This window comes from Alligator mississippiensis, chromosome 16, assembly GCF_030867095.1.
Source record: "Alligator mississippiensis isolate rAllMis1 chromosome 16, rAllMis1, whole genome shotgun sequence".
Lineage (NCBI taxonomy): Eukaryota > Metazoa > Chordata > Crocodylia > Alligatoridae > Alligator > Alligator mississippiensis.
Genome location: NC_081839.1, coordinates 9,419,773 through 9,439,965, shown reverse-complemented (window position 1 = coordinate 9,439,965; position 20,193 = coordinate 9,419,773). Strand labels below are relative to the sequence as shown.

Sequence of the window (20,193 nt, the reverse complement as noted above, 5' to 3'; positions counted from 1 at the left end):
GGAGCGAGCAAAACATTGTGGCTGTTCTGTTAACCCCCTAGCTGCAGGACTCTGCAGGTACTGCTGGGTAAGCCAAACTGCTCTATCCCTTTTCTCTTGAGCTGAGCTGGGTGAACAGCCAGGAGTGCTTGCCAGATCAACTGAGGGCCCAGCAGCGCCTGCAGAATCAGCTGAGGGACCACCCAAGTGGCTTTGTAGGAACTTCTTCCCCAGGGCAGATGCTTCTTCTGAGTATGTAGCAGCTTCTGCAGCATGAGCCCTTTGTTGGGGTAAGAAAGAGAAAAAGCCCTATGTGCTCCCTGTGCTGTCCCCTGTGCAGCTCATACGACATTACTTTCTCTTTCCCCTGGCAGAGGCTTATGCTGCAAAAGCTACTATCACCGTATCTCCTTGTTTAAAAGGCACACCTCAATTTCAAACATTTGATTTTTGGGAAAATGATGGTGTATGTGCGAAAAAAAAAGTAAATAAAGCACTTCTCTAATTTTTGATGTTCATGCTATGAAGGGAAAATATATTCTTGGCTTATGCATTGATTCTTAAAGGGTGAAATTTGACCAGTACAGCTTAGCATATGTAACAACAATATATTATTGGTTAAATTAATCCAGGTCATCTTTTAATGCAACTATAGTATTCTGTTCTGTGGCCTCCTGGGTCAGTGGTTTTTACAGGTTAACTGTCTGCTCTCTGAAGAATTGTTTCTCATATGTGAGTGCATTCGTCAATCTAGAAGACTCACTGCTGGATAGGTCTCTCCCACTCATCCACAGAAGCAGATGGCTCAGATCTGTGCGAGCAAAAGGAAGTTCTGATAACCGAATACAATTGAGCTGCCACTGTGCTCAGAGCTAGCTGTTGTTCGTCTTCCTTTTTTGAAGACCTTCTGCTCTTAGTCCTTCCAGGTTCACTCCCAGTGTCAGAAAGTCACCTCTGCCTCTTCAACTTTTACTGTTTCCTGCAGCATGTAGCTGAGTATATAGGGGTTTGAGGTTTTTGAACCAGTGCTTCAAAAGAGCTCCCTGGTTATGCTGGGTATATTTCAACACCAAACCAATGTTTTGGCCCTTGTGCTAATTCTTCGGTGATTTTTTTTTTTCTTTTCCTGCTTTTCCTGCTTGCTGAAGGAAAATGTCTCTGCATTGGCTCTCCTCTCCCTTTGCATCAAAACTTCTTGACAGACCTCTGTTTTGAGATTTTTCGCTCTGCCACAAGAAACTCTCCCATTTTCACTTTCCTGAAAATGAGTCTATGGGGCTACCATGGCAGGGGCCTCTCAAGAGAAAAAAAGGTAGCAAAATTAATAAACAGTCATGTTAAGTATCTGTTAGAGATATTTCTGCAAAACGTAGTATATGGGCGCTTGTACACATGATGAAATTTGCCCTTTCTTGTGTTCCAACAACGTTAGAGTTTGCACATGTAGATTACCCCTTTGTCCACCAGATGTCTCTTTGATTTGCAGATAGAAGGGGAAGAGGTTTGCTGCCCTGTTTTGATAACTGGGTGTAATGTGTTTCTTTGGGCTCCAGGTGTTGCACGTCAGATGCTGTGGTCCACCCAGCCCAACATGAATTAATGTGGGGTGAACTTCCTTGTGCAATTGTGATTGGTGCAGCAGCTGGCACAAGAAAAAAAAATTGCGGCTATGGGCTGACTGCATTCAGTTAGGGGCAGGAGCAGATTACAGGGTGATACTGCCATTGTCACCCTGACCAGGGCATGGCCAGGGAATGGGGAGTAGAGGGGAGGGCGTGGGTGTCCTTACAGGAGAACAAACAGCCCAGCCTAATCTCAGGTGTGAGTTCAGATGTCAATTCTCCCAGGCATAACACAGGAGTTTTCAACCTTTTTGGATCATTATACCCCTGGCAGCCAGACATGGAGCAGTGTACTCCTGGCAGCTGAGAGGACAGAGCGGGGCAGGGAGGAGGTGGCGCGTGGCCAGACACATAGCGAGGGGGTGGCGTGCAGCTGAATGCAGAGCAGCAGCAGCAGCAGCTGCCACACACGAGCTTCCTGTGTCGTTTTCCCCCCCCCCCAATCCAGCCAGTTGGGTGGCACCTGCGCGGCAGCACGGGATGGTCGTGGCAGCGCTCCATCCCGGCCCATCCGTGTGTACCTCCTAGGGCCTTCTCAAGTACTCCTGGGGTATGCATACCCCCAGTTGACAACCCCTGGCTTAACATACCAGTTATGGAGGATATCCCCAGTCTCTCCTCCTTAGCAGACTCACTAAGGCCCAGTTCTAGTGAACTGCCACTGTCTTCCTTGCTTGAGGCAGCAGGACTCAGTCGGACCCATGGTTAGCAAGCTCCCAGGAGCGGAGGATGGCCTGGATACCTATAGTCATCTCTGCTTGGTGTTCAAGTACCTCCATTAATGGTTGGAGGTACCACTAGTGCAGCACATTACACGTGGGGGTGCCATTCTGTTGAGCTCTTGCTACTCCATGTTGGAAAGCAGCTGTCACATTCTTGGCTTTTACCCTGCACTGGACCGCCGTCTTGTTGTGCCCCTACTCTGCAAGTCTCCTGGAGACATCCAGGTAGATATGCAAGTTAATGGTCGGGCTGTTGCTGACGCCAAACTGACTTAACACCTCAGGGTTCCCCAGCACATGCACCAGGCTCTTAGTTTCTTCATAGGACCAATTTGTCCTAGCTTATGTACTTTGGTTGGCTCGCTTCTCCCCCTAGTCTGCTGTCTTCTCTCCTCAGCCTCAAACATCTTGGATAAATAAGGGATACTTGTACCCAGGCCCCTGTGCCCTCAATTTTTATAGGGCTCTTGTTTAGCCAGGTGAGGAAAAGTTCACCCCCACCCTTGGCACTCGTTTTGGTGCAAAAGGTTTGTATAACAGACATGCTGGTGCCATCTTGGCAACTTTGTTTCTTTTGTCGATTCTTTTTTCCAAAATGGGCACTTAAAATTTGTGTAGGTAAAAAATGAGCCATGTACTGACGGGTATGCCAAGGAAGGTTGCCCACAAGGTTCCTTTTGGGCAATGGCGCAACAGAGGGCTAGCCACAAGTCACCCATGTGTCGAGGCATTGGTCCCTGCTCACAGTCTCCATACCTGGTGAGCCAGTGAGTCAGGATAAGAATGAATGAGTGAATGAATGAATGAAAATGTTAGCTATATGGCATGTCCACCCAGGGGAGGACAAGAAGGAATGCCCCTAAACTGTTTTAGCGGACAGTTTCAGGTTGGATGAAAGGAAGAACTTGTTTACTGTAAGGGCGACCAGAATCTGGAATATACTACCCAGGGTGGTTTTGGGGTCCCCAGCTGGACAGACCTTCCTGGAATCATTTGATCTCAGCAGTGTTCCTACACTGAGTAGTGTGTTTTGAACTGCATGATCTTTCCAGGTCCCTTCCAGCTGTTACTTTCTGTGAATCTCCATGATTCCTAACCCACTATTCATCAAACATGTCAACTGAACACTGTGAAGTGGGCTTGCTTCCACATTGTCTGCCATGAATAACAGGGAACCACCATGGATGGCATCATCCAGCATACATGCAAGGTCCATGCTGGCTGGGTCTGTCGACTCCTGGCGCATCATGATTAGCAAGGTAATACCAGCTCCCACCCCCCTTGTGCCACTATAGGAGTAACAGACGGGCACAAAATTAGTAACCGTTTTTCGGCTTTGAGTGCTTTCATTTGCCCTTTAAACTATCATGCGTTTCTCCAATTCCAAGGCAGCACTCGTCAGGGAACTACTTTGCCCCATGTTAGCCACTGCTTTCCCCCTGTAATTTGACTGGGTCATACAGAGGCCAGACTTGAGGCTTCTGTCTGTGCAAATGCCAAGGATGGAGGGAGCAGATATGATCATGGTCAGTCATGGGGGGTGGGGAGAATGGTGCCAGGGATGCCTGCCTGAGCCTGTGTCTGGGTCAATGGGTCATAGGGTCTTGGGTAAAGGTTCTTATTGTCAGACTGACTCCCCATAACCCCCCTCCCCCCCGGTGGTGTCTGGCAACAGGCAATTATACACAGGGTGCTCACAGGCACCAGTTGCACTGCAAAAAATATGTTAGCACAGCAGTGCTCCCAAGACTGCATGAAAGCAGCGGCCTTGAGGAACCAATGCTACCCCCTACCTCCGCTGAAATATACCTTTTAGTTGCGCTGTGTCTGAATTTCCAAAACCCCATTGCCCAAAAGCAGTGATTCACTTGCCGGACTGATAGAAAACCTGACAAATGGTGTTCCGTGATCCTGCAGGACCCTTAAGCACAGCCACCCACTTTATAAGGGGTCATTTCTTTCCCCAACGTGCATGAATGCTCAGATTGACCTTTACTATAGGGTAGATAAAGTGGCACACCAGCACCACCCTGGCCTCTTGTTCCCACCACCTCGGAACAGCGCGGCACAGCACACGCACAGCCATAATAAGGTTAACATACATTTTTATTCATCCACTGTCCCTTCCCTAGAACTGGGCAGGAGCAAGCATGCCTCTCATGTCAAGGAAGGCATAGATTTCTGTGTCAATGTCGTCCTCAGTATTGGGGCTTAGGGTTGTGTAGCACTGTGACAGGTATCCATCCATCCATCGGTGGAGGTTGCAGACCAGGCTTGCCCCCCACGCCGTCATAGCTAAATGTCCCAAACTATGAGCGCAGGTGTGCACGGGGCACCAGCAGGATTGCAGGGCATAGTGGCTAAGGCAACCTTCAGCCTGCACAAAGAACTCATTGCACATGGCCCAGGGCACACACAGCATTGCCCATTGGTGTGGCTGGGGGTGGTCTTCCCTGGGTCGCCTCCCTGGAGAGCCCCCCAGGGGGTTGGCAGCTGCCCATCAAAACCCTCGCAACAGTTGTCCTGCAGCCCTGCATGACATGACCTTGGGCACCAAAGGCTGCGCAGCAGCAGATCAGAGTGGTTCTCCTGCATTTGTAGATGGGGTGGAGGAAAGTGTTTGTGTTGGTGGCTGCAGTTGCCTGCAGCCATCACCCAGTGGGACGCTGTCCACAGTGGACATGGGAGGGGGGGCGGGAGGGAGAGGGGGAAGGGGGTCTACAGCAGTCTCCTGGCTGTCGTGTCTGACCAGTTGACTTACCATTGTCACTGTGCACCACCATGCACGGCTAAGACACGATCTGCGGAAAGGCAGGGTGCTGTAAAAGTTGCTGGGCATCTTATCTGTGAAATGTTGCAAAGATTCACAAAGTGTAAAATGTTGCAAGGTTTCACAAAAGGCTTCGGTCTCTTGGCTCTCCAGAACCAACATCTGTACACAGAGGGCATCTGTCCAGCTCTGGGCACAGAACACCTCAAGGTCACACACATGCTGAATATAGAAATTATGTTTAAAGATGAAAATATAGAAGTCTATAGGTCTCACTTCATGACTGTTCTGCCCAAATTGTGCCACTTGCCAACCTTTTATGGGCAGGCACTTTCCTTTTCAATGCAGGATATTACCCAGCCACTTCACATTTCGGAGAGGGCAATTATCACATACTCAGGCCGATTTTCCTGGCTTTGTTCTCCTGCTGCAGCAACAGGAACCAGTTCATAGTTTCATAGTTGGTAGGGTCAGAAGGGGCCTGAGCAGATCATCAAGTCCAACCCCCTGCCATGGCAGGAAAAAGTACTGGGGTCAAATGACCCCAGCAAGGCGTTCGTCTAACCTCCTCTTAAAGACCCCCAGGGTAGGAGCCAGCACCACTTTGTTTGGAAGTTGGTTCCAGGTCCTAGCTGCCCTGACTGTGAAGTAGTGCCTCCTGATGTCTAGTCTGAGTTGACAGAGGGGTTTGTTAAAAGTTTATAAGAATGGACTTCACCTCCAACTCCCACCCACCATCCCCTATTGTGGAATGAAATCTTATTACCACTCTGTGTCTGAGGCAAGCCAGGGAATGTTTGGCTTTGCTTTTACCCCCCAACACCCAGATCCAGCCATTTTCATATCTTCCCAATAGAGAAGGCAGATGGGGATGGGAAATGCAGTTTTATTCTACCCAAGAACTTACTAAGAAACACACAGGAACAAATGGGAACCAAGAACTTACTGAACTATGAACAAATAGAAACCCCTCTCCCATCAGTTGGCTCCCTTTCCTGCCCATGCACCCCCTGTCTGACCTGCCCCTTGCTCCCTGAACCACAGTAGTGCTTTCCTGACCCTACTGGCATTGGGGCGCTCCTCAGTTAATTGCAGTGTGGGTGGGGGAACAGGCTCAGCTGTAATACTCCTGGCTACCTCCTGGACAGAGGCAAGCTAAGTAGAGCTTGTGTGCACTTTCCAGGGGGCGGGGTGCTTATGAATAAGGGGCTTGTTCACACACTGAAGGACGTGGTCCTTAATTTGAAGGTCTCCTACAGATGCCCATGGCACTGCAGTGCCAGCTCAAGAAACTGGTTTGTGCAGTCTAGGAGCTGCTTCCTGAATTCTATGGTGTTGTCCATGCTTCAAGCCTCCCGCTCATCATCTGCCCTAAGCACCTTCTGGGTTTTGTCCTGCCAGTCATCTGCCACTTGGGTTTGTGCTGCCTTCCACTAAAGCCTCCATCATGCTGTTTCTGGAGCATTGCTGCCGGTGGCAGTATTTTCACATGTGCTTCACTCCAGTGTAAGCTGGGGTCTGAGGTTTGGACGCATGTCCCCAGCTGGCATTGGAAATAGTAGCTGGAAAGAGGAATAGGAAAATGAAGTTTATGTGGTGAAATATCTCTTCCCCAAATGTTAAAAGGGACGGTTGCCCACATCCAAAGCTACATGCACAAGCCCCCCAGCACATCCAACCCAACGGCACCAAAACAGTGCCTGCCATAGCAGCACAAATGGATATATTGCCCATTCCCCAATACAAGTCCCTAGTCACACGTCCTCTTGCGTCTCGGGAACAGAAACCAATCTTCGGGTCTCAGGAGGAATTTCTGATGCATTAACTGTCAGTAGTGTCCTCCTCATCATCATCTGTGCTTACTGATGAGGGTGTCGGGAAGACTGGGTTCATGATCAGGGTCACTGCCTCTTGGCCGCCCCTGTCATTCAGCAGCATCGAGCAGTTGACCCAGTGCTCCGACATGCTCACGGTTTCCATCTCAGGACACTTTATGGCTCCTTCGTTACGTGTGCTCTCCAGGACAACACCAGTCCCAAATAACCAGAGACAGGAAGCCTCTCCTGCATCCTTGGACAGAATGACAGACAGCTGGTCATAAAATGGAGCAATTAGGCATGCTGCCCCAGAATGAGAGTTCTCACCTTTGGTCCAATGAAACACGCATTTCAGGGCTTTGATCTTGCTCCAGCACTGTCCGGTTCTGGTTGTGTCCTCACACCTTCATTTACTTTGCTATTGCTGTATACACTGGCTTATTCCTCTTACTTTCCAGCTACTCAGTGATCTTTTCCTCCAACCAAGTGTCAGTCAAGTCTTTAAGTTCTTCCCGGGTCCAGCTGGGGTAGATGTATCAGCCTCCTGCTCTGTTGCCTGCGTACTGGACTTGTTCTTCTGAGACATAGAGAAGCTTTGTATGCCCCAAAAGTTGTCAAGACCCTGAGGTATCCTGATAACAGAGTTATGGAAAGGTTTCTGGCAAACTTTGGGGGCTGTTATATAGATACTAGCAAATGGTCCATCAAAAATGACGGGAGGTGGTAGGGATGGAGCCCAGCATTCAACCCTGTGCCCCTGTTTCCCCCCCCCCCATGCTAGTCTGGCCCCACACACTTCAGGCCCGACCCAGTTCCCACTGGCGGTTTGGGTTTGGGGGAGGGGGTGCACCCCCCTCTTGCCCCCCCCCACTGCAGGCCTGACTCTGTTGCCCTCCCTGCTGCAGCAGCCCTGCCCCCGCTATGGGGCCAGGGCCGCTCCCCTCCTTGTCCCCGCCGCTTCGGCCATTCCCCACCCCTCCCCGGACTCTCCCCCCGCTCTGGGGCCAGGCCCGTGTCTGCATCCCCTGCCCACCGCTTTGGGCCTGAGCCAGTCCCCCCCTACCCCCCTCAGCTTTGGGTCCATGCCACACCCTACGGGCCCAGCAACAGCCACAGTCCTGGGCTTGGTGGTGGGCACAAGCCCAGTGCGGCAGCTGTGGGTATCAGCTTGGTGGTGGTGTGGTGGCCACGGTTACTGGTAACTGCCCCCTCCCCTGCCAACTCTTGTATGGGTGGCAAGCAGGGGATGCTCCAGGTGCTGGCTCCAAGGAGCAGATCGGGGAGGTGAGGCCAGTGCCCCCCAGCTCCGTCTCCTCTGTTATGGCGGGGCTCCATTCCCTGCCGTCCCCCCTCTGCCTCCAAGGAGTGGGCCCATTAGTCCCCACTGTCATGGCGGTGCTCCACCGTCTGTCCTGTCTAAGACTGTCTGAAGGCTGTCCGAGACAGCCGATCAGAGCACAAACAAAGCCTTATGGGCAGACAGATAGACAGACTATGGCTTTTATAATAGAATGTGTTGAACAAAACTTTTTGAAAATTCCCTTTATGCATAACTATGAAGGTGTGAATTGTGTCTCAGAACCAGCAGGCAGGGCAATGTGATCAAGTACCGTTTATGAACAAAGCAATGGTGATAGGCATAGAGGAAGTCAACCAGCATCTCTGATGCTGGTACCACCAAGAAGGCTTCACATTCCTTGACTATGGTGCACACTTCAGGGAAAGAGGACTCCTGGGAAGGGACAGCATCCACCTCAAGAGGAAAGGTTCGCAGCCAGGATGGCCGATCTTCTGGACAGGACTTGAAACAGATTGCTGGGGGACAGGGATACACAAATTCAAACATGTCCAGGAACCAACATACATGTAAGCCCAGTAGACAGGGACACTGGGCGAGCCACTCTTGCAGGTGCTGAGGGAACAGTTCTTCATCAGCAGAACAGGAAGATGAGGGCCTTGAGAGGAGGACTCGGGTGCCTGTATACTAACTCCAGGAGCATGGGGAACAAGCAGGAGGAGCTAGCCTTGAATGTGCTTCAAGGATTGTGTCCTTTAGGAATGACCACTCTTCACGCACTCCTTTTGCCTTCAGTCCCTGGTCTCACAGCACATTCCCTACTAGTGACCTGAGCTTGTTGAAGTTCGCATTTTTGAAGTCCGAAACTTTAAGCCGCTATCCGATTTGTCTGCCTTGCAACAGACTGTGAACGTAATGGTTTCTTGGTCACTATGACCCAGGCTGCCCTGTTTAAGTCAGTCACCAGGTCATCTTTTTTGGCCAGGACCAAGTCTAGAAGAGCGTTACCTCTGGTTGGCCCATGCACCTCCTGAGTCAGAAAAAGCTCTTTGATACAGGTCTGGTTAATCAGATCGTCTCGATGCTGGGGCCAAAAATAGTGAGGCAGGACACTGTCGTGTAGAGCCATGGCGCCAGACATCATGAAACTGGCCACCCCTGTCAGCCTCCACTACATCACAAACCAATTCGGCGTGGCTCCCTGCATGGCCAGGATGGCAAGTTGCAAGGTATGCCAGTTGTTACAAGACGTCGTGGCAAACAACTTTATTTGCCTCAGTAACCCCCAGGAAGTTATTGATGGCTTCAATACCATGGGATTTTCTAACGGTGTGTGGGCTGTATACAGCCACACTTCCCTGTGATATCTCCTTTGCAGGCAAGCTGCTCATTCACAAACAGGAAGGGATTTGCCTTGGTGATCCTGCAAGCTAGGGTGGATCATCAGCGCCAGTTCACTAACATTTATATAGGCTGGGCAGGCAGCGCACATGATGCGCATACGTTTAGAAACTCTCTACTGCCTGGTTTGATGGAGAAAGGACATCATGCCCCCAGAGTCCCTGACAGTGATCCATGGTGTTGCTGTCCCCCCACTTATTATAGAAGGACACGGCTTACCCCCTCAAGCCCTAGCTCATGAAGCCATATGGAGGACATATTACCAACCTGCAAAAGATGGCTTTCAACTACCATCTTAGCAAATGCAGGACGGCTGCTGAATGTGCCTTTGGCCACCTCAAAGCACAGTGGAGGGCACTGAACGGCAGGCTTGAGTTGGAGCCTGAATATATAACAGCTTTTATAGTGGCATCCTGCGTGCTCCACAATATTTGTGAAACCAGGGGGAGGTTTTCAATCAGTTGCGATCTGATGAAGCACGGGAGGCAGCAGGCAGACAGAGACGTGGGTGGGCAGCGCATAGCACCCCACAACATAGGCATGGAGATGCTGGTTGGGTGGCCCTTGCGTGGGATTGCCTGGCTGCACATATGGATTCTGCCAATAACAAGCACTGGCTAGTTCTTCTGATAAAAATAATGTTTTTGTCATTTTATAACACAAAACTTCTGTCTCTTCAGTACATTGTCTGTAGTGGCGGGAAGGAGGTTGCAGTGAAGGTGGGTGGTGGAGGTGTGGGCAGGGTCCCCCTGTGGGCAGCTGTGGCTTCCCGTGGTTACTTGAACGATGAATAGCTCGCTGCCACTGGGGACTGCAGCAGGGCATGAGGGGAGGGAGCAGCTGCCCCAGCGGGGTAAGGGGGTTATTGTTTGCAGGCTGCCAGCTGCGAGGGCAGGGGGGGGACCCATGCACGCACAACTCTGTGCCCGACACCCAGCACAGGTCAACAACGCTAGGTAGCCTAGCCTCCAAGGATGGACCATGTCCTGTGAAGTGTTAATGAAACTACTCCTTGGCACAGGTGTGAGGTGGGGGGCTGGTATAAACCTGCAGGAGTCCTCGGCGTTTTGGTGGGTGGGAGTGGGGCATTGGTGTGTGTGTGTGTGGACAGTAATCAAGACTGGAATACAGGCAGTTCAAAGGTAAGATGATAACTACTTAGTGAATAGACGTGGAAATAGAAATGGAGATAGAAATGGAGAATTGACAGAATAGTCTTTTGGTAAGCAGGGAATGGGTATAAGCCTTCCTGCAGTTTGGTAGGGGAGGACGCCTGCTAAAACTCCAAGAGCACCCAACCATGGCTATGACTGTACTGAGAGGTAGTACATAGTAATTGCACACAAAGGCAAGTCTGGTTAATGGGTGCCCAACTTTCTCTTTATGTAGGAAAAGATTGCAACCCCCCCCTTCTCCCACATACACACCCAGGCAGATTAACACTCGGGACAGCTACCGGCAGGGGCTCATTGATGGCTTCAGAACAGGGCAAGGGTGTAGGAGCCTTGGCAAGGCTGGGAGCAGGGCCCAAATGAATCTTAATCCACCCATGTGGAAAATTACAGTCCCCAAAGTTCCATGGGCTGCCAGCAGGTTTGGTTGGAATGGGATTGGCTGGGTAAGACATGGATTATCTGCGCCTGGGGAAAGTTACGCTCTCAACAGAAAAGTTCCTTGGGTAGCAGCACATTTGCTTATGACACAGACTCCCATCCGGCAGGGCAGATGGAGCCCTGCCTTGAGGGACAAACCCCAGCTCTGAGGCTGGTACCAGTGGTGGTGGTGGTTCTGCCACCCCCCGTCGTGTGGGTCCTGCTTCTCCCACCACCTCCCCAACCTTTAATAACACCTACCCATGCAGAAGATGCACAGGTAGTAAGTGGGGTGTGTTACTTAGTCGTAACTTGCGCCACTCCTATAACTAGAATTGCCTTCCACTAAATCCATGCACAGTGGATGCGTGGTCTCAGACCCCTTCCCCAGGACACGCTGCTGCCAAGCTGATAAATAGGTCTTGAAATCTCCCACCGGGGATCTTGTAGCCTGTAGTGGGGAGGCCAAGAAGGTGGTTTTGGGAGCGTGGGGCAAAGCTGTCTTGTCTCTTCCCTTACGAAACAATAAAACATCAAAGATGATGTGATGCTGCCGGATTTTTTTCTTTGGGTTCTGTTAATTTATAGTTGTCGTTTTTTATCTTTATGTGTTTGTTTTTCTTGAAAAAAAAGTTTTTATTCTTCTTTGCTTTTGTAAATAAAAGGTTGTAATTTACACGGTTCCTTCCAGACATGGTGTGTTTTTTTCGTAACTGGTGACTGCGGGTGCTGGAGTGGGTGGGGAGGAGCTTCCCGTGGTTACCTGAACAACGAGTAGTCGGCTGCCACTGAGGAATGTGGCAGGGCATAGGGGGAGAGGAGCTGCCTGGGCAGAGGAAGGCTTTCTTATTTTTATTTATACTTTCTTAGTTTTAAAAAGATATTTCTGTCATTGAAAGTACTTATTTTTTGTAAGAGCAGTTGATTGATTTTGTTTTAAACTGTGTTTTATGTTTGTTTTCTGGGTAATCCATATATTACCTTCTCATTCTGAGATATATGTATAAATCATGGTATGTCCTGAAAAAAAAAAAAAGATTTAAAATAAAGATGTGCTAGGTGAGACATTGTGGTGGTGACCCCGGGGCATGGCAGGCTGCAGATCGCGGTTGTGCCCCAGCGACGGACCGCACTGTTACCACTGCAAAATGCCAGGGAGGCTACACTACAGCTCCACACCATGCTGCGTGCCCGCTGCTCACCTTGACGGCTTGGCCACCACTAGCTAAGTGGGGGAATATAGCCACCCCAGAATTGCATATATCCATGTACACAGCCCTGTGCATCTGGCCCAGTATCCACGGAAACCCCATGGCTGTGATATCACAATGCAGCTGCTGCAGGAGTCGGTCTCCATGGAAACCAGCCCAAGACACAACAGCAGGGGCTGCTGGAAAATGTAGTCCAGTATCAATAGAAAAAACATGGAGGGGGGCAGCACAACAACTCTGCCCCAGCATTGGTACCTGTAATGTGGTACCCTGTCATGGTGGTGATGGTCCAACCACCACCACTGGTAGTTTACATGGTCCCCCCGCCACCACCGCACCCAGCACCCGGGATGAGCAGCCACCACAGGATTGCACCTACCGGTAAATTTTCCATTGAGGGGGTGGGTGTGCCTCAGCACATGCTGATATTTTAATATTTCAGGGTAACTTTCCTATTTCTTATATTTGCATTCCAGGAACCTGATGCATGGTGGGTGCTGCATGCCAGACCCACCGCCCGGGATACACTGCATCCCGGGTCATATTTAGGTAATTTCAGAATTTCCCACCAGAGACTCTGTAGTGTACTTTGCAGCCAGTAGTGGGGAGGTGAAGCAGGTGGTTTTGGGAGTATGGGCCAAAACCTCCTCTTCTTTCTTCCTCTGCAGGCGTCTTAGAAGAGCAGAGATAGAGCAGAGGGATGGAGAAGAAAGTGAATTAGAAGATAGACACAGATATAAATAGGGTTAGAAACATTACGGGTAGAATAGAGTAGAATAGATAGACACGTAAGCAGACATATGTAACTAGATATATATGTAGAGTAGAATACAGATAGAAATAGATATGCAAATAGATTAGATATAATAATTGAGTGTAAATAGTATGACTAGTATATAGTATAAATAGTGTTAATAGGAATATAGTAAAGTAAATAATATATGTTTTAGTAGGTTTTTTTACTGGAGTTTATGTAATTATTTATTTTAGCATACAAGGGAAAATGCTGTATTTTTACATTTCTTTTTACTTTTTATACTGTAAATTTATTTTTATACATACTGTATTTTATACTGGGTTTTTTTTATAATGACTAGGAGTTTTTTTTCTCTAAATCGTGTGTTGGAAAATTTAAAAAAAATTAAAATAAAGGTTAAAATTCATACAGTTCCTTCCGGATGTGGCATTTTTTTATCATAGGCAGATTCACGTAGGAGTCAATGTAGTTGGGGGTGGGTGAGGGAGGTCATGATCATTGCTTAGCATAGGGATCCCTGGCTTCATGGGAATGGGCCTTTCGGGGGCATTTCGGGAGTGAGGGAGGGGATTCGTGATTTAAATGCGCCCCCTGCTGTAATGCAGTACCAAAGATAGCAGTGGGTGGATTGGTATGCAGCTCCTAAAGGCTACCACATGTGAACATTGATGCCACAGTTAAAAAAACAACATTTTAAATGTAATAAACCTATTTAATTTAATGAGAATTAACCCAGTTATGTGTACAAGCGCCCTACATGCTAGCAAGCAAACTTGGAGATGTCTCGCCTGGCTGACAGCTTTTGCCTTCATTGGACATTAATGATTCCTTTCTAAAGAGTTTGGTATGATCAAGGCTTGTTTAACATAGGAATAGTTCTTTATAAAATGTTCTGTTTCTTTCCTTGAGGAAAAAATTTTAAGATACCCAGTTATTTGAAAGAGAAGCTGGAGCTGGTAGTGTAGATTTAGATTTGTCAATACTGCTCTTGTAGTCACAAGGATATCCTTCTGAACTCAAAAAGAAAAGGGAGAAAGAGCAAAAAACAAAAATCTTCCCTTGTTCTTGTATTGCGTTAACAGCCCTTCTTATTCTTTTTATTTTCCATACATCATATTCTCTGCTTTAATCCAAAAATTACTCTCTTTCCTCATAAGCATCATTGTCCAATAGGGACAATGGAACTAAAGACAAACTCAGAAAAGCTAAGTGTATAGTTGCTTCCTTTTACAAGGAGTGAATGCCGTCTCTTCAGGGTGTGGCTTGGGATGACTTTTGCCAGGGATAATTTAAGACATCTCTTAAGGTGCATTTTCTCTCATCAAAAGTAAATTTGTTTTAAATAAAATAAATCTCTCTAAGATTACTGTTCCATATTCACTGGTGCAAACTATTGGAACATAATTTTGGTCACCCCAAAAAATCCTAGATCAAATTTGGTCAATTTACAAATAAAAAAATATTGATTTGCTACACACTTTGTAAATGCAGCCAGGGGCTGGTTTCTTTTTCCCTCACACATCATTTATACCAGGGGTTGTCAACCGGGGGTACGCATACCTCTGGGAGTACTTGAACTGGTCCTAGGGGATATGCATGGGCAGGCAGGGATAGAGCGCCACTGCCTCCCAGGAGTAGGGCCGGGCTGGGGTGAGGGCACCAGCACCCCTCTGCGGGGAGAGGAGGCTCGCACATGACAGCCATCGCTGCCACACACCAGTCCGGTAAGCTTTCCTGCCCTACAGAGGGGTGATGCTGCCCTCACCCCAGCCCGGTGAGCTTCCCTGCCCCGGCCCTTCTCCTGGGAGGCGACAGTGCTCCGTCCCCACCCACCCGCATGGCATCTTTGCCTCCCTGCTCCACATCCAGCCATGCACTCTTCCCACTGCCCCTGTCCCCACTCAGCGTCCGACCGCCAGGGGTACTTAGACTAAAAAAGGTTGAAAACCCATTATTTTTACTAATTAGTCTTATTATAGGCCATATTTTGACATCATAACAACAAGACTGCTGCAAGTCATTTATTCAAATACTAATGAAAATCCCAGTAACTTTTAATTCTCTTCATATTCCTTTGCAAATACCTGCACAGTACCTCACTTGAGGATATGCCCAGAATCTTTTCAGGAACATGTCTTCTCTGAGTCTATTTAATTTATGCCAGCATATAACCTTTGTTACTCAAAAAGATGTCTGAAATGTTGATGCCTGGACAGATAAACACAATACATATATCTTCAGGCACCAGATATGGTGAGTGAAGAATATATAAGTTTTCACAAATTCCACTTTTTCACCCTTCCCTCCAACCAGAACAAAAAATAGTGGTGTTACAAACTAGAAGAAGTAAAAGCCATAACTCCAGTTCTTCTAGAACAAAAATCGGGAAACTGTTCCAGGTCTGTTGTTTCAGAGCAAACTGGAGTTTTTATATTGGCTCTTTCTGTCTCCTCTAAATCTGGGGGGTAAAGGGTTCTAAAGGGAATTTATGAGATTGGTAACTATGAAACTAGATGTCAACAGCCAATTGTTTGAATTTTTCTACCTAAACAATTTCCTCAATCCTGTTGTGTTTGCTATAGCCGCAGTACAAGATACAGACTTGCCATTATCTTCACAATTGCTCGATAAACAGAACAATTTGAAATGTAGAAAAGCATGTCAGACAGATTATGTTCAGTGGAACCCCTGTGGGATTATGGTTTTTGCAACCAGCTCAAAAGCTCCTGAAATTCCCTTGCAGAATGACTACTTCTTCAGGACCAGACATTGCATGCCCTGGAGCGCTGTAACCTCATCATGGACAAATTCCAGTATTCCATCTAATTTAGCTTTAACATGTATCATAAAATTATGGTACAGCCCATAGGAGTATAGAATCCTAGTGCTTTTGCAGAGATTGTTTAACAAGGAATTCTCTCCTTTTTGTAGAACTGGAACGTCCAGCTACAGAACCTCTACCACTCCCACTCCCCTGCCTTATAACCAGGGGAGATCCCTCTCCCCTCCCTCCCTCATGTCCTTTCCAAGACCACAGCTTGCTCTCCTATATAACAACTCTTCCTTCCCCAATAAGGGGTTACCATTGCTTTCTTGACAGTAACTAGACACCTAGCACAGGAATTCAACAACTCTTCCTCCATTTTATCAGTGTCACCTACTCAGAAGAACAGAACACGCGCTGAGCTTTAACAGTTTTTCCATGGCATTTCTACTAAAACAAAAGCCAACAAATGATTTTGTTTTTTCCTGACTGTCTATAATTGATTTCTCACAATATCAGTCTTTAATTGAACCAGTAGCCTTCACTTCTATTTCTAACGCTACTGTTTTCTAAAAGATTTCAGAGTCCAGCCCTTCCCAGGAGCTTTATAGAGCAGACTGCCAGATCACATGGAGGGGGTTACGTAAGCATGGGACACTTTTTGCTTGAATTTCTTTCCCTGTCCAACAAATAAGACCTCTAAGATTTTCCAACGATACCAGAGAGGCTGTTGCTATATTGCCAGTCCATGACACAAAGGTGTTAATCTAACTCCTGTATATCATCCAACCAAAAGTGCCAGGAAAGATCACTCTTGTTTTGCCTGATTGACTTCTAAATCCACTTTTGGCTCTGAGGGCTGTGATTTCCTTGCTTGACACAGAAAGTGAGATGTGCTCCAATTTTCCTACATGTCTATTCCAGCTAGATCTTGTAAGGCAGAATCTGAGAGGTTAGATATCTTAACCTAGTCATATGATCAGGTTTTATTGGTGGAAAACTTTTTTTTTTTAAGTAGAAAAAACCTCCCAACCTTATCAGATCATATAGAATATATATCCTCATTAATAGAGACTTTACAGTATAACTATAATGCTGCATTCCCACATAGATCATCATCAGTAGGGCTAGAACTTGGACCTCTGGCTCTTAACATGTGACCCTCTGATGCACAAGCAAAAAAATCCTTGTCATCAAGCTTAGGCTGTAGCAGGTTCATCCACCTCTGTGGCCTAGGTACCAGGAGAAGGAGATGAACCTCTAAAATGTGTGCCTATGGATTTCACTGGTACCTTCTTATACCCTCCATCACAGCCATATTGGAATCCCTTATGAAAAGATTAAGCCCCGGCTTCTTGTATGTAACATTTTAAGCATTAAAAGGTCTGTCTTCAGTGAGATGAGTTAAAAAGTAATACTCTCCATCACTTCATTGGTCCTTTTTTATTGGGCTCTGTGTGGCTATGTGAAAGAGGGGTCAGAGCAGATTTCCTTGTGGATCCTTTTAAACAAAAAGTTGGGACAGTCTAGATGTCTATAGTATCTTAAGGCATTACTTTGGTAGAACCAAGTCAAACTTTCCTCATTTTTATAAGGCATCTACAAGATGAACAAAAAAGCCTCAAAACGACATTTTTCTGCACAGGCCAGTCTGGCAGTGAAACCCAGATACTTCATATCTAGTAAGAATCCTTTAAGAAAATCCGTTTAGCACACTATAAGGCTCATATTTCTTTATTGGGTACAAAGAAATGGTGCTTCCAAGCAGAAAACTTTCAAGGTAAATATGAGATCCCTCTATGTTCTTTCACTTAATACAATACTGAAAAGTTTCAATGTAGTGAAACTTTACTAGTTTGTAGCCATAGGGTTTAATAAGCTGTCACTGATGTAAAATAGTTACACTAAAAAATCTAATGGTCAGATGGACCTCTGCCTTCCTTTTTGACCATTATGTTGTTTCTGGCTACATTCATCATTTTATCACCTGATAGTCCAGCAGTGAGTCTTTTGGATAGCTGGATGGAACGTGCATGTGAGAGAAAACAAAATATTTCTCATAATTAGGACATCCACCATTCCAGAGGAACCCTCCTATGTTTTCAGGTTATTGGTTTTTATAATCTTCAAGGAAGTGTTTCTTATTGGTGCTTAAAAATATCTTTTTCCAGTTTTAACCAATTTGTATGAAAGCTTGGGAATAGATCTTCTGGGGTACTTCCTGTTCTGCAACTGGTTATTGGAGTCTCCCTTTAACACTTGAAATCAGAGCCAGCTGCCCCTTCATGGATGAGTGAGTGGAACCTATCCAACTGTGAGTTCCATTATGAGAAACAATATTAACAGGTAAGGAAAAATATCTACTTTCATTTACTGTGTTTTTAACTGTTTATTATGGCAGAATAGGAAAAAGGAAGGACTAACCAGGTCTTTAGCTGTATTTTTCGTAACCTGAAATACTTCAGTCAAATTACCTGTAATAGTTTTCTTTCCAGGCTAATGTATTTGTGGTACAGTTATATCTTGTTACTTAATACTTTCTGTCTTCTGGTTTAACAAATAGTATATTAAGAATAAAGAGGAAGGTAGGTTGGTGCAAATGTTAAAAAACATCATGCATCTGTTTTTATTTTTTCCAGAAGATGACTCTATATATTTGTTTTTTAGGTTCCAAAGGCAGCTATGGTCAATCTACTGTATATAATCCAAGCCAGCCTGAGAGGCAGGTGACTGCAATTAAGCCAGTTCAAGCAACAAGTTCCACACCTACAAGCTATAATACCTACCCAGCAGTGACAACGGTTCACCAGAATACATCTGCCTCCCCCATTTCTTCATATACTCCCTCCTCTTTATATACCTCCACTTCTGTACCTTATTCTGGTAAGGAGAAACTTGGTGCAGGTTTCCAACTATAAGTTTTTACTTAGACCACAAACTGCAAAAAGTGCTTTCTTTTCTCTTTCTTCCTGCTAGGGTCAAATTATCCCAATTATGATGCCACAACATACACAGCAGCTACTACTTACTATCAACCACCTCAGCAGGCCCAAGCCCAACAGCAGCCACCACCCTTGTCACAGCAACCAAAAACCACAAGCTCTTCTTCATGGAGCAGCACAGGGAACAGCGCTAACAACAGCTCAAACAACAGCTTCAACAAGAAACCACTTTTTCAAAACAAGCAGCTGAAACCCAAAGGACCACCTAAACAACCTCAGCTTCACTACTGTGACATTTGCAAGATCAGTTGTGCTGGTCCCCAGGTTAGCAATCCTTTTTTGCCCATGTTCCCACTTTATGTAATCTACACCCTTTTCCAATCATGTAGTTTAACAAATGACATCTTATTGATCCATAATGAATTACTGTTAGGGGCTTAATGATGCATAGACAGAGCTAATTTCCCTTCGTTACAGGGTGTAGTTGCGTAAGTGTCCAGGTATACCAGGCTTATTAAACTGTTTGTTAGCATGCTGGATGAAACCATATACTCACAGGTAAGCATTGCAAGTTCCTGATGTGCTAGGCTGAACAATGTACTTCTGTTTGTAGTTTATGAACAATTATATTTTGAGCAAGTAACACAAAATTATCTTACACATTTGCCACAAAAGGCTGTAAATACCCCAGGTATAACAATTTTTGACAGTTGCTGTAAAAATTAAAACAAGTCCTAACCTATGGCCTGTCTTCTCTTCACGGCCAGTTTCCAAATTACTGCTGTTATGTGCCACTTCCCTACCTACATGTCTCTCTCTCTGCTCCTTCTGGTCTTCCTAATCTCAGCATATTTTTATGGAACCTGCTGCTGGCTGCATTTCAAATTAAATAACACTTGTGCCCTCTGGTGGGCCAATATTTTTCCTTTCAGTGGGTGCTTGTACACGCAAAAAGGTAATAAGGATCAATTCTGGATGAAATAAGTCTATGGGTACTATATGCAAATTACTACAGCTGTGTTTAATTTCAAGGTCGCTGTTTTCAAATTTGCTCCTCAATTCCATGTGCTTATTCTTAAAGCCTACCTGCCTCTCCCACGGCGGGGGGGGGGGGGGGGGCAAGCTGCCAGTGGGCCAAGCTGTGGGGGACCCTGGTGGGTCCCTCCATGGTGGCAGTGCCCCCCAGGCAGCACCTGCCTGCTGGCTCCCAGCCCAGGCAGTCCCAGGGGGCCATGCAGCTGCAAAGGGAAGCAATGGGCCCCATGCAGCTCAGGCTGTGCAACCCAGTAGCAGCTGGTACAGGCAAGCTCGACTGAAGG

At 46.8% G+C, this 20,193-nt stretch overlaps 1 protein-coding gene across 4 annotated transcripts in view; it reads left to right on the top strand.

The window, feature by feature from the left end:
• ZFR2 (zinc finger RNA binding protein 2) overlaps positions 1-20,193 on the top strand; it is a 124,430-nt gene that overhangs the window by 44,366 nt on the left and 59,871 nt on the right. For all 4 annotated transcript variants that reach the window (XM_014599837.3, XM_019491222.2, XM_019491223.2 and 1 more), the window contains exons 4-5: positions 18,600-18,815; positions 18,909-19,198. In XM_014599837.3, the coding sequence (XP_014455323.1) occupies positions 18,600-18,815; positions 18,909-19,198 (506 nt within the window). The remainder of the gene's footprint in view (positions 1-18,599; positions 18,816-18,908; positions 19,199-20,193) is intronic.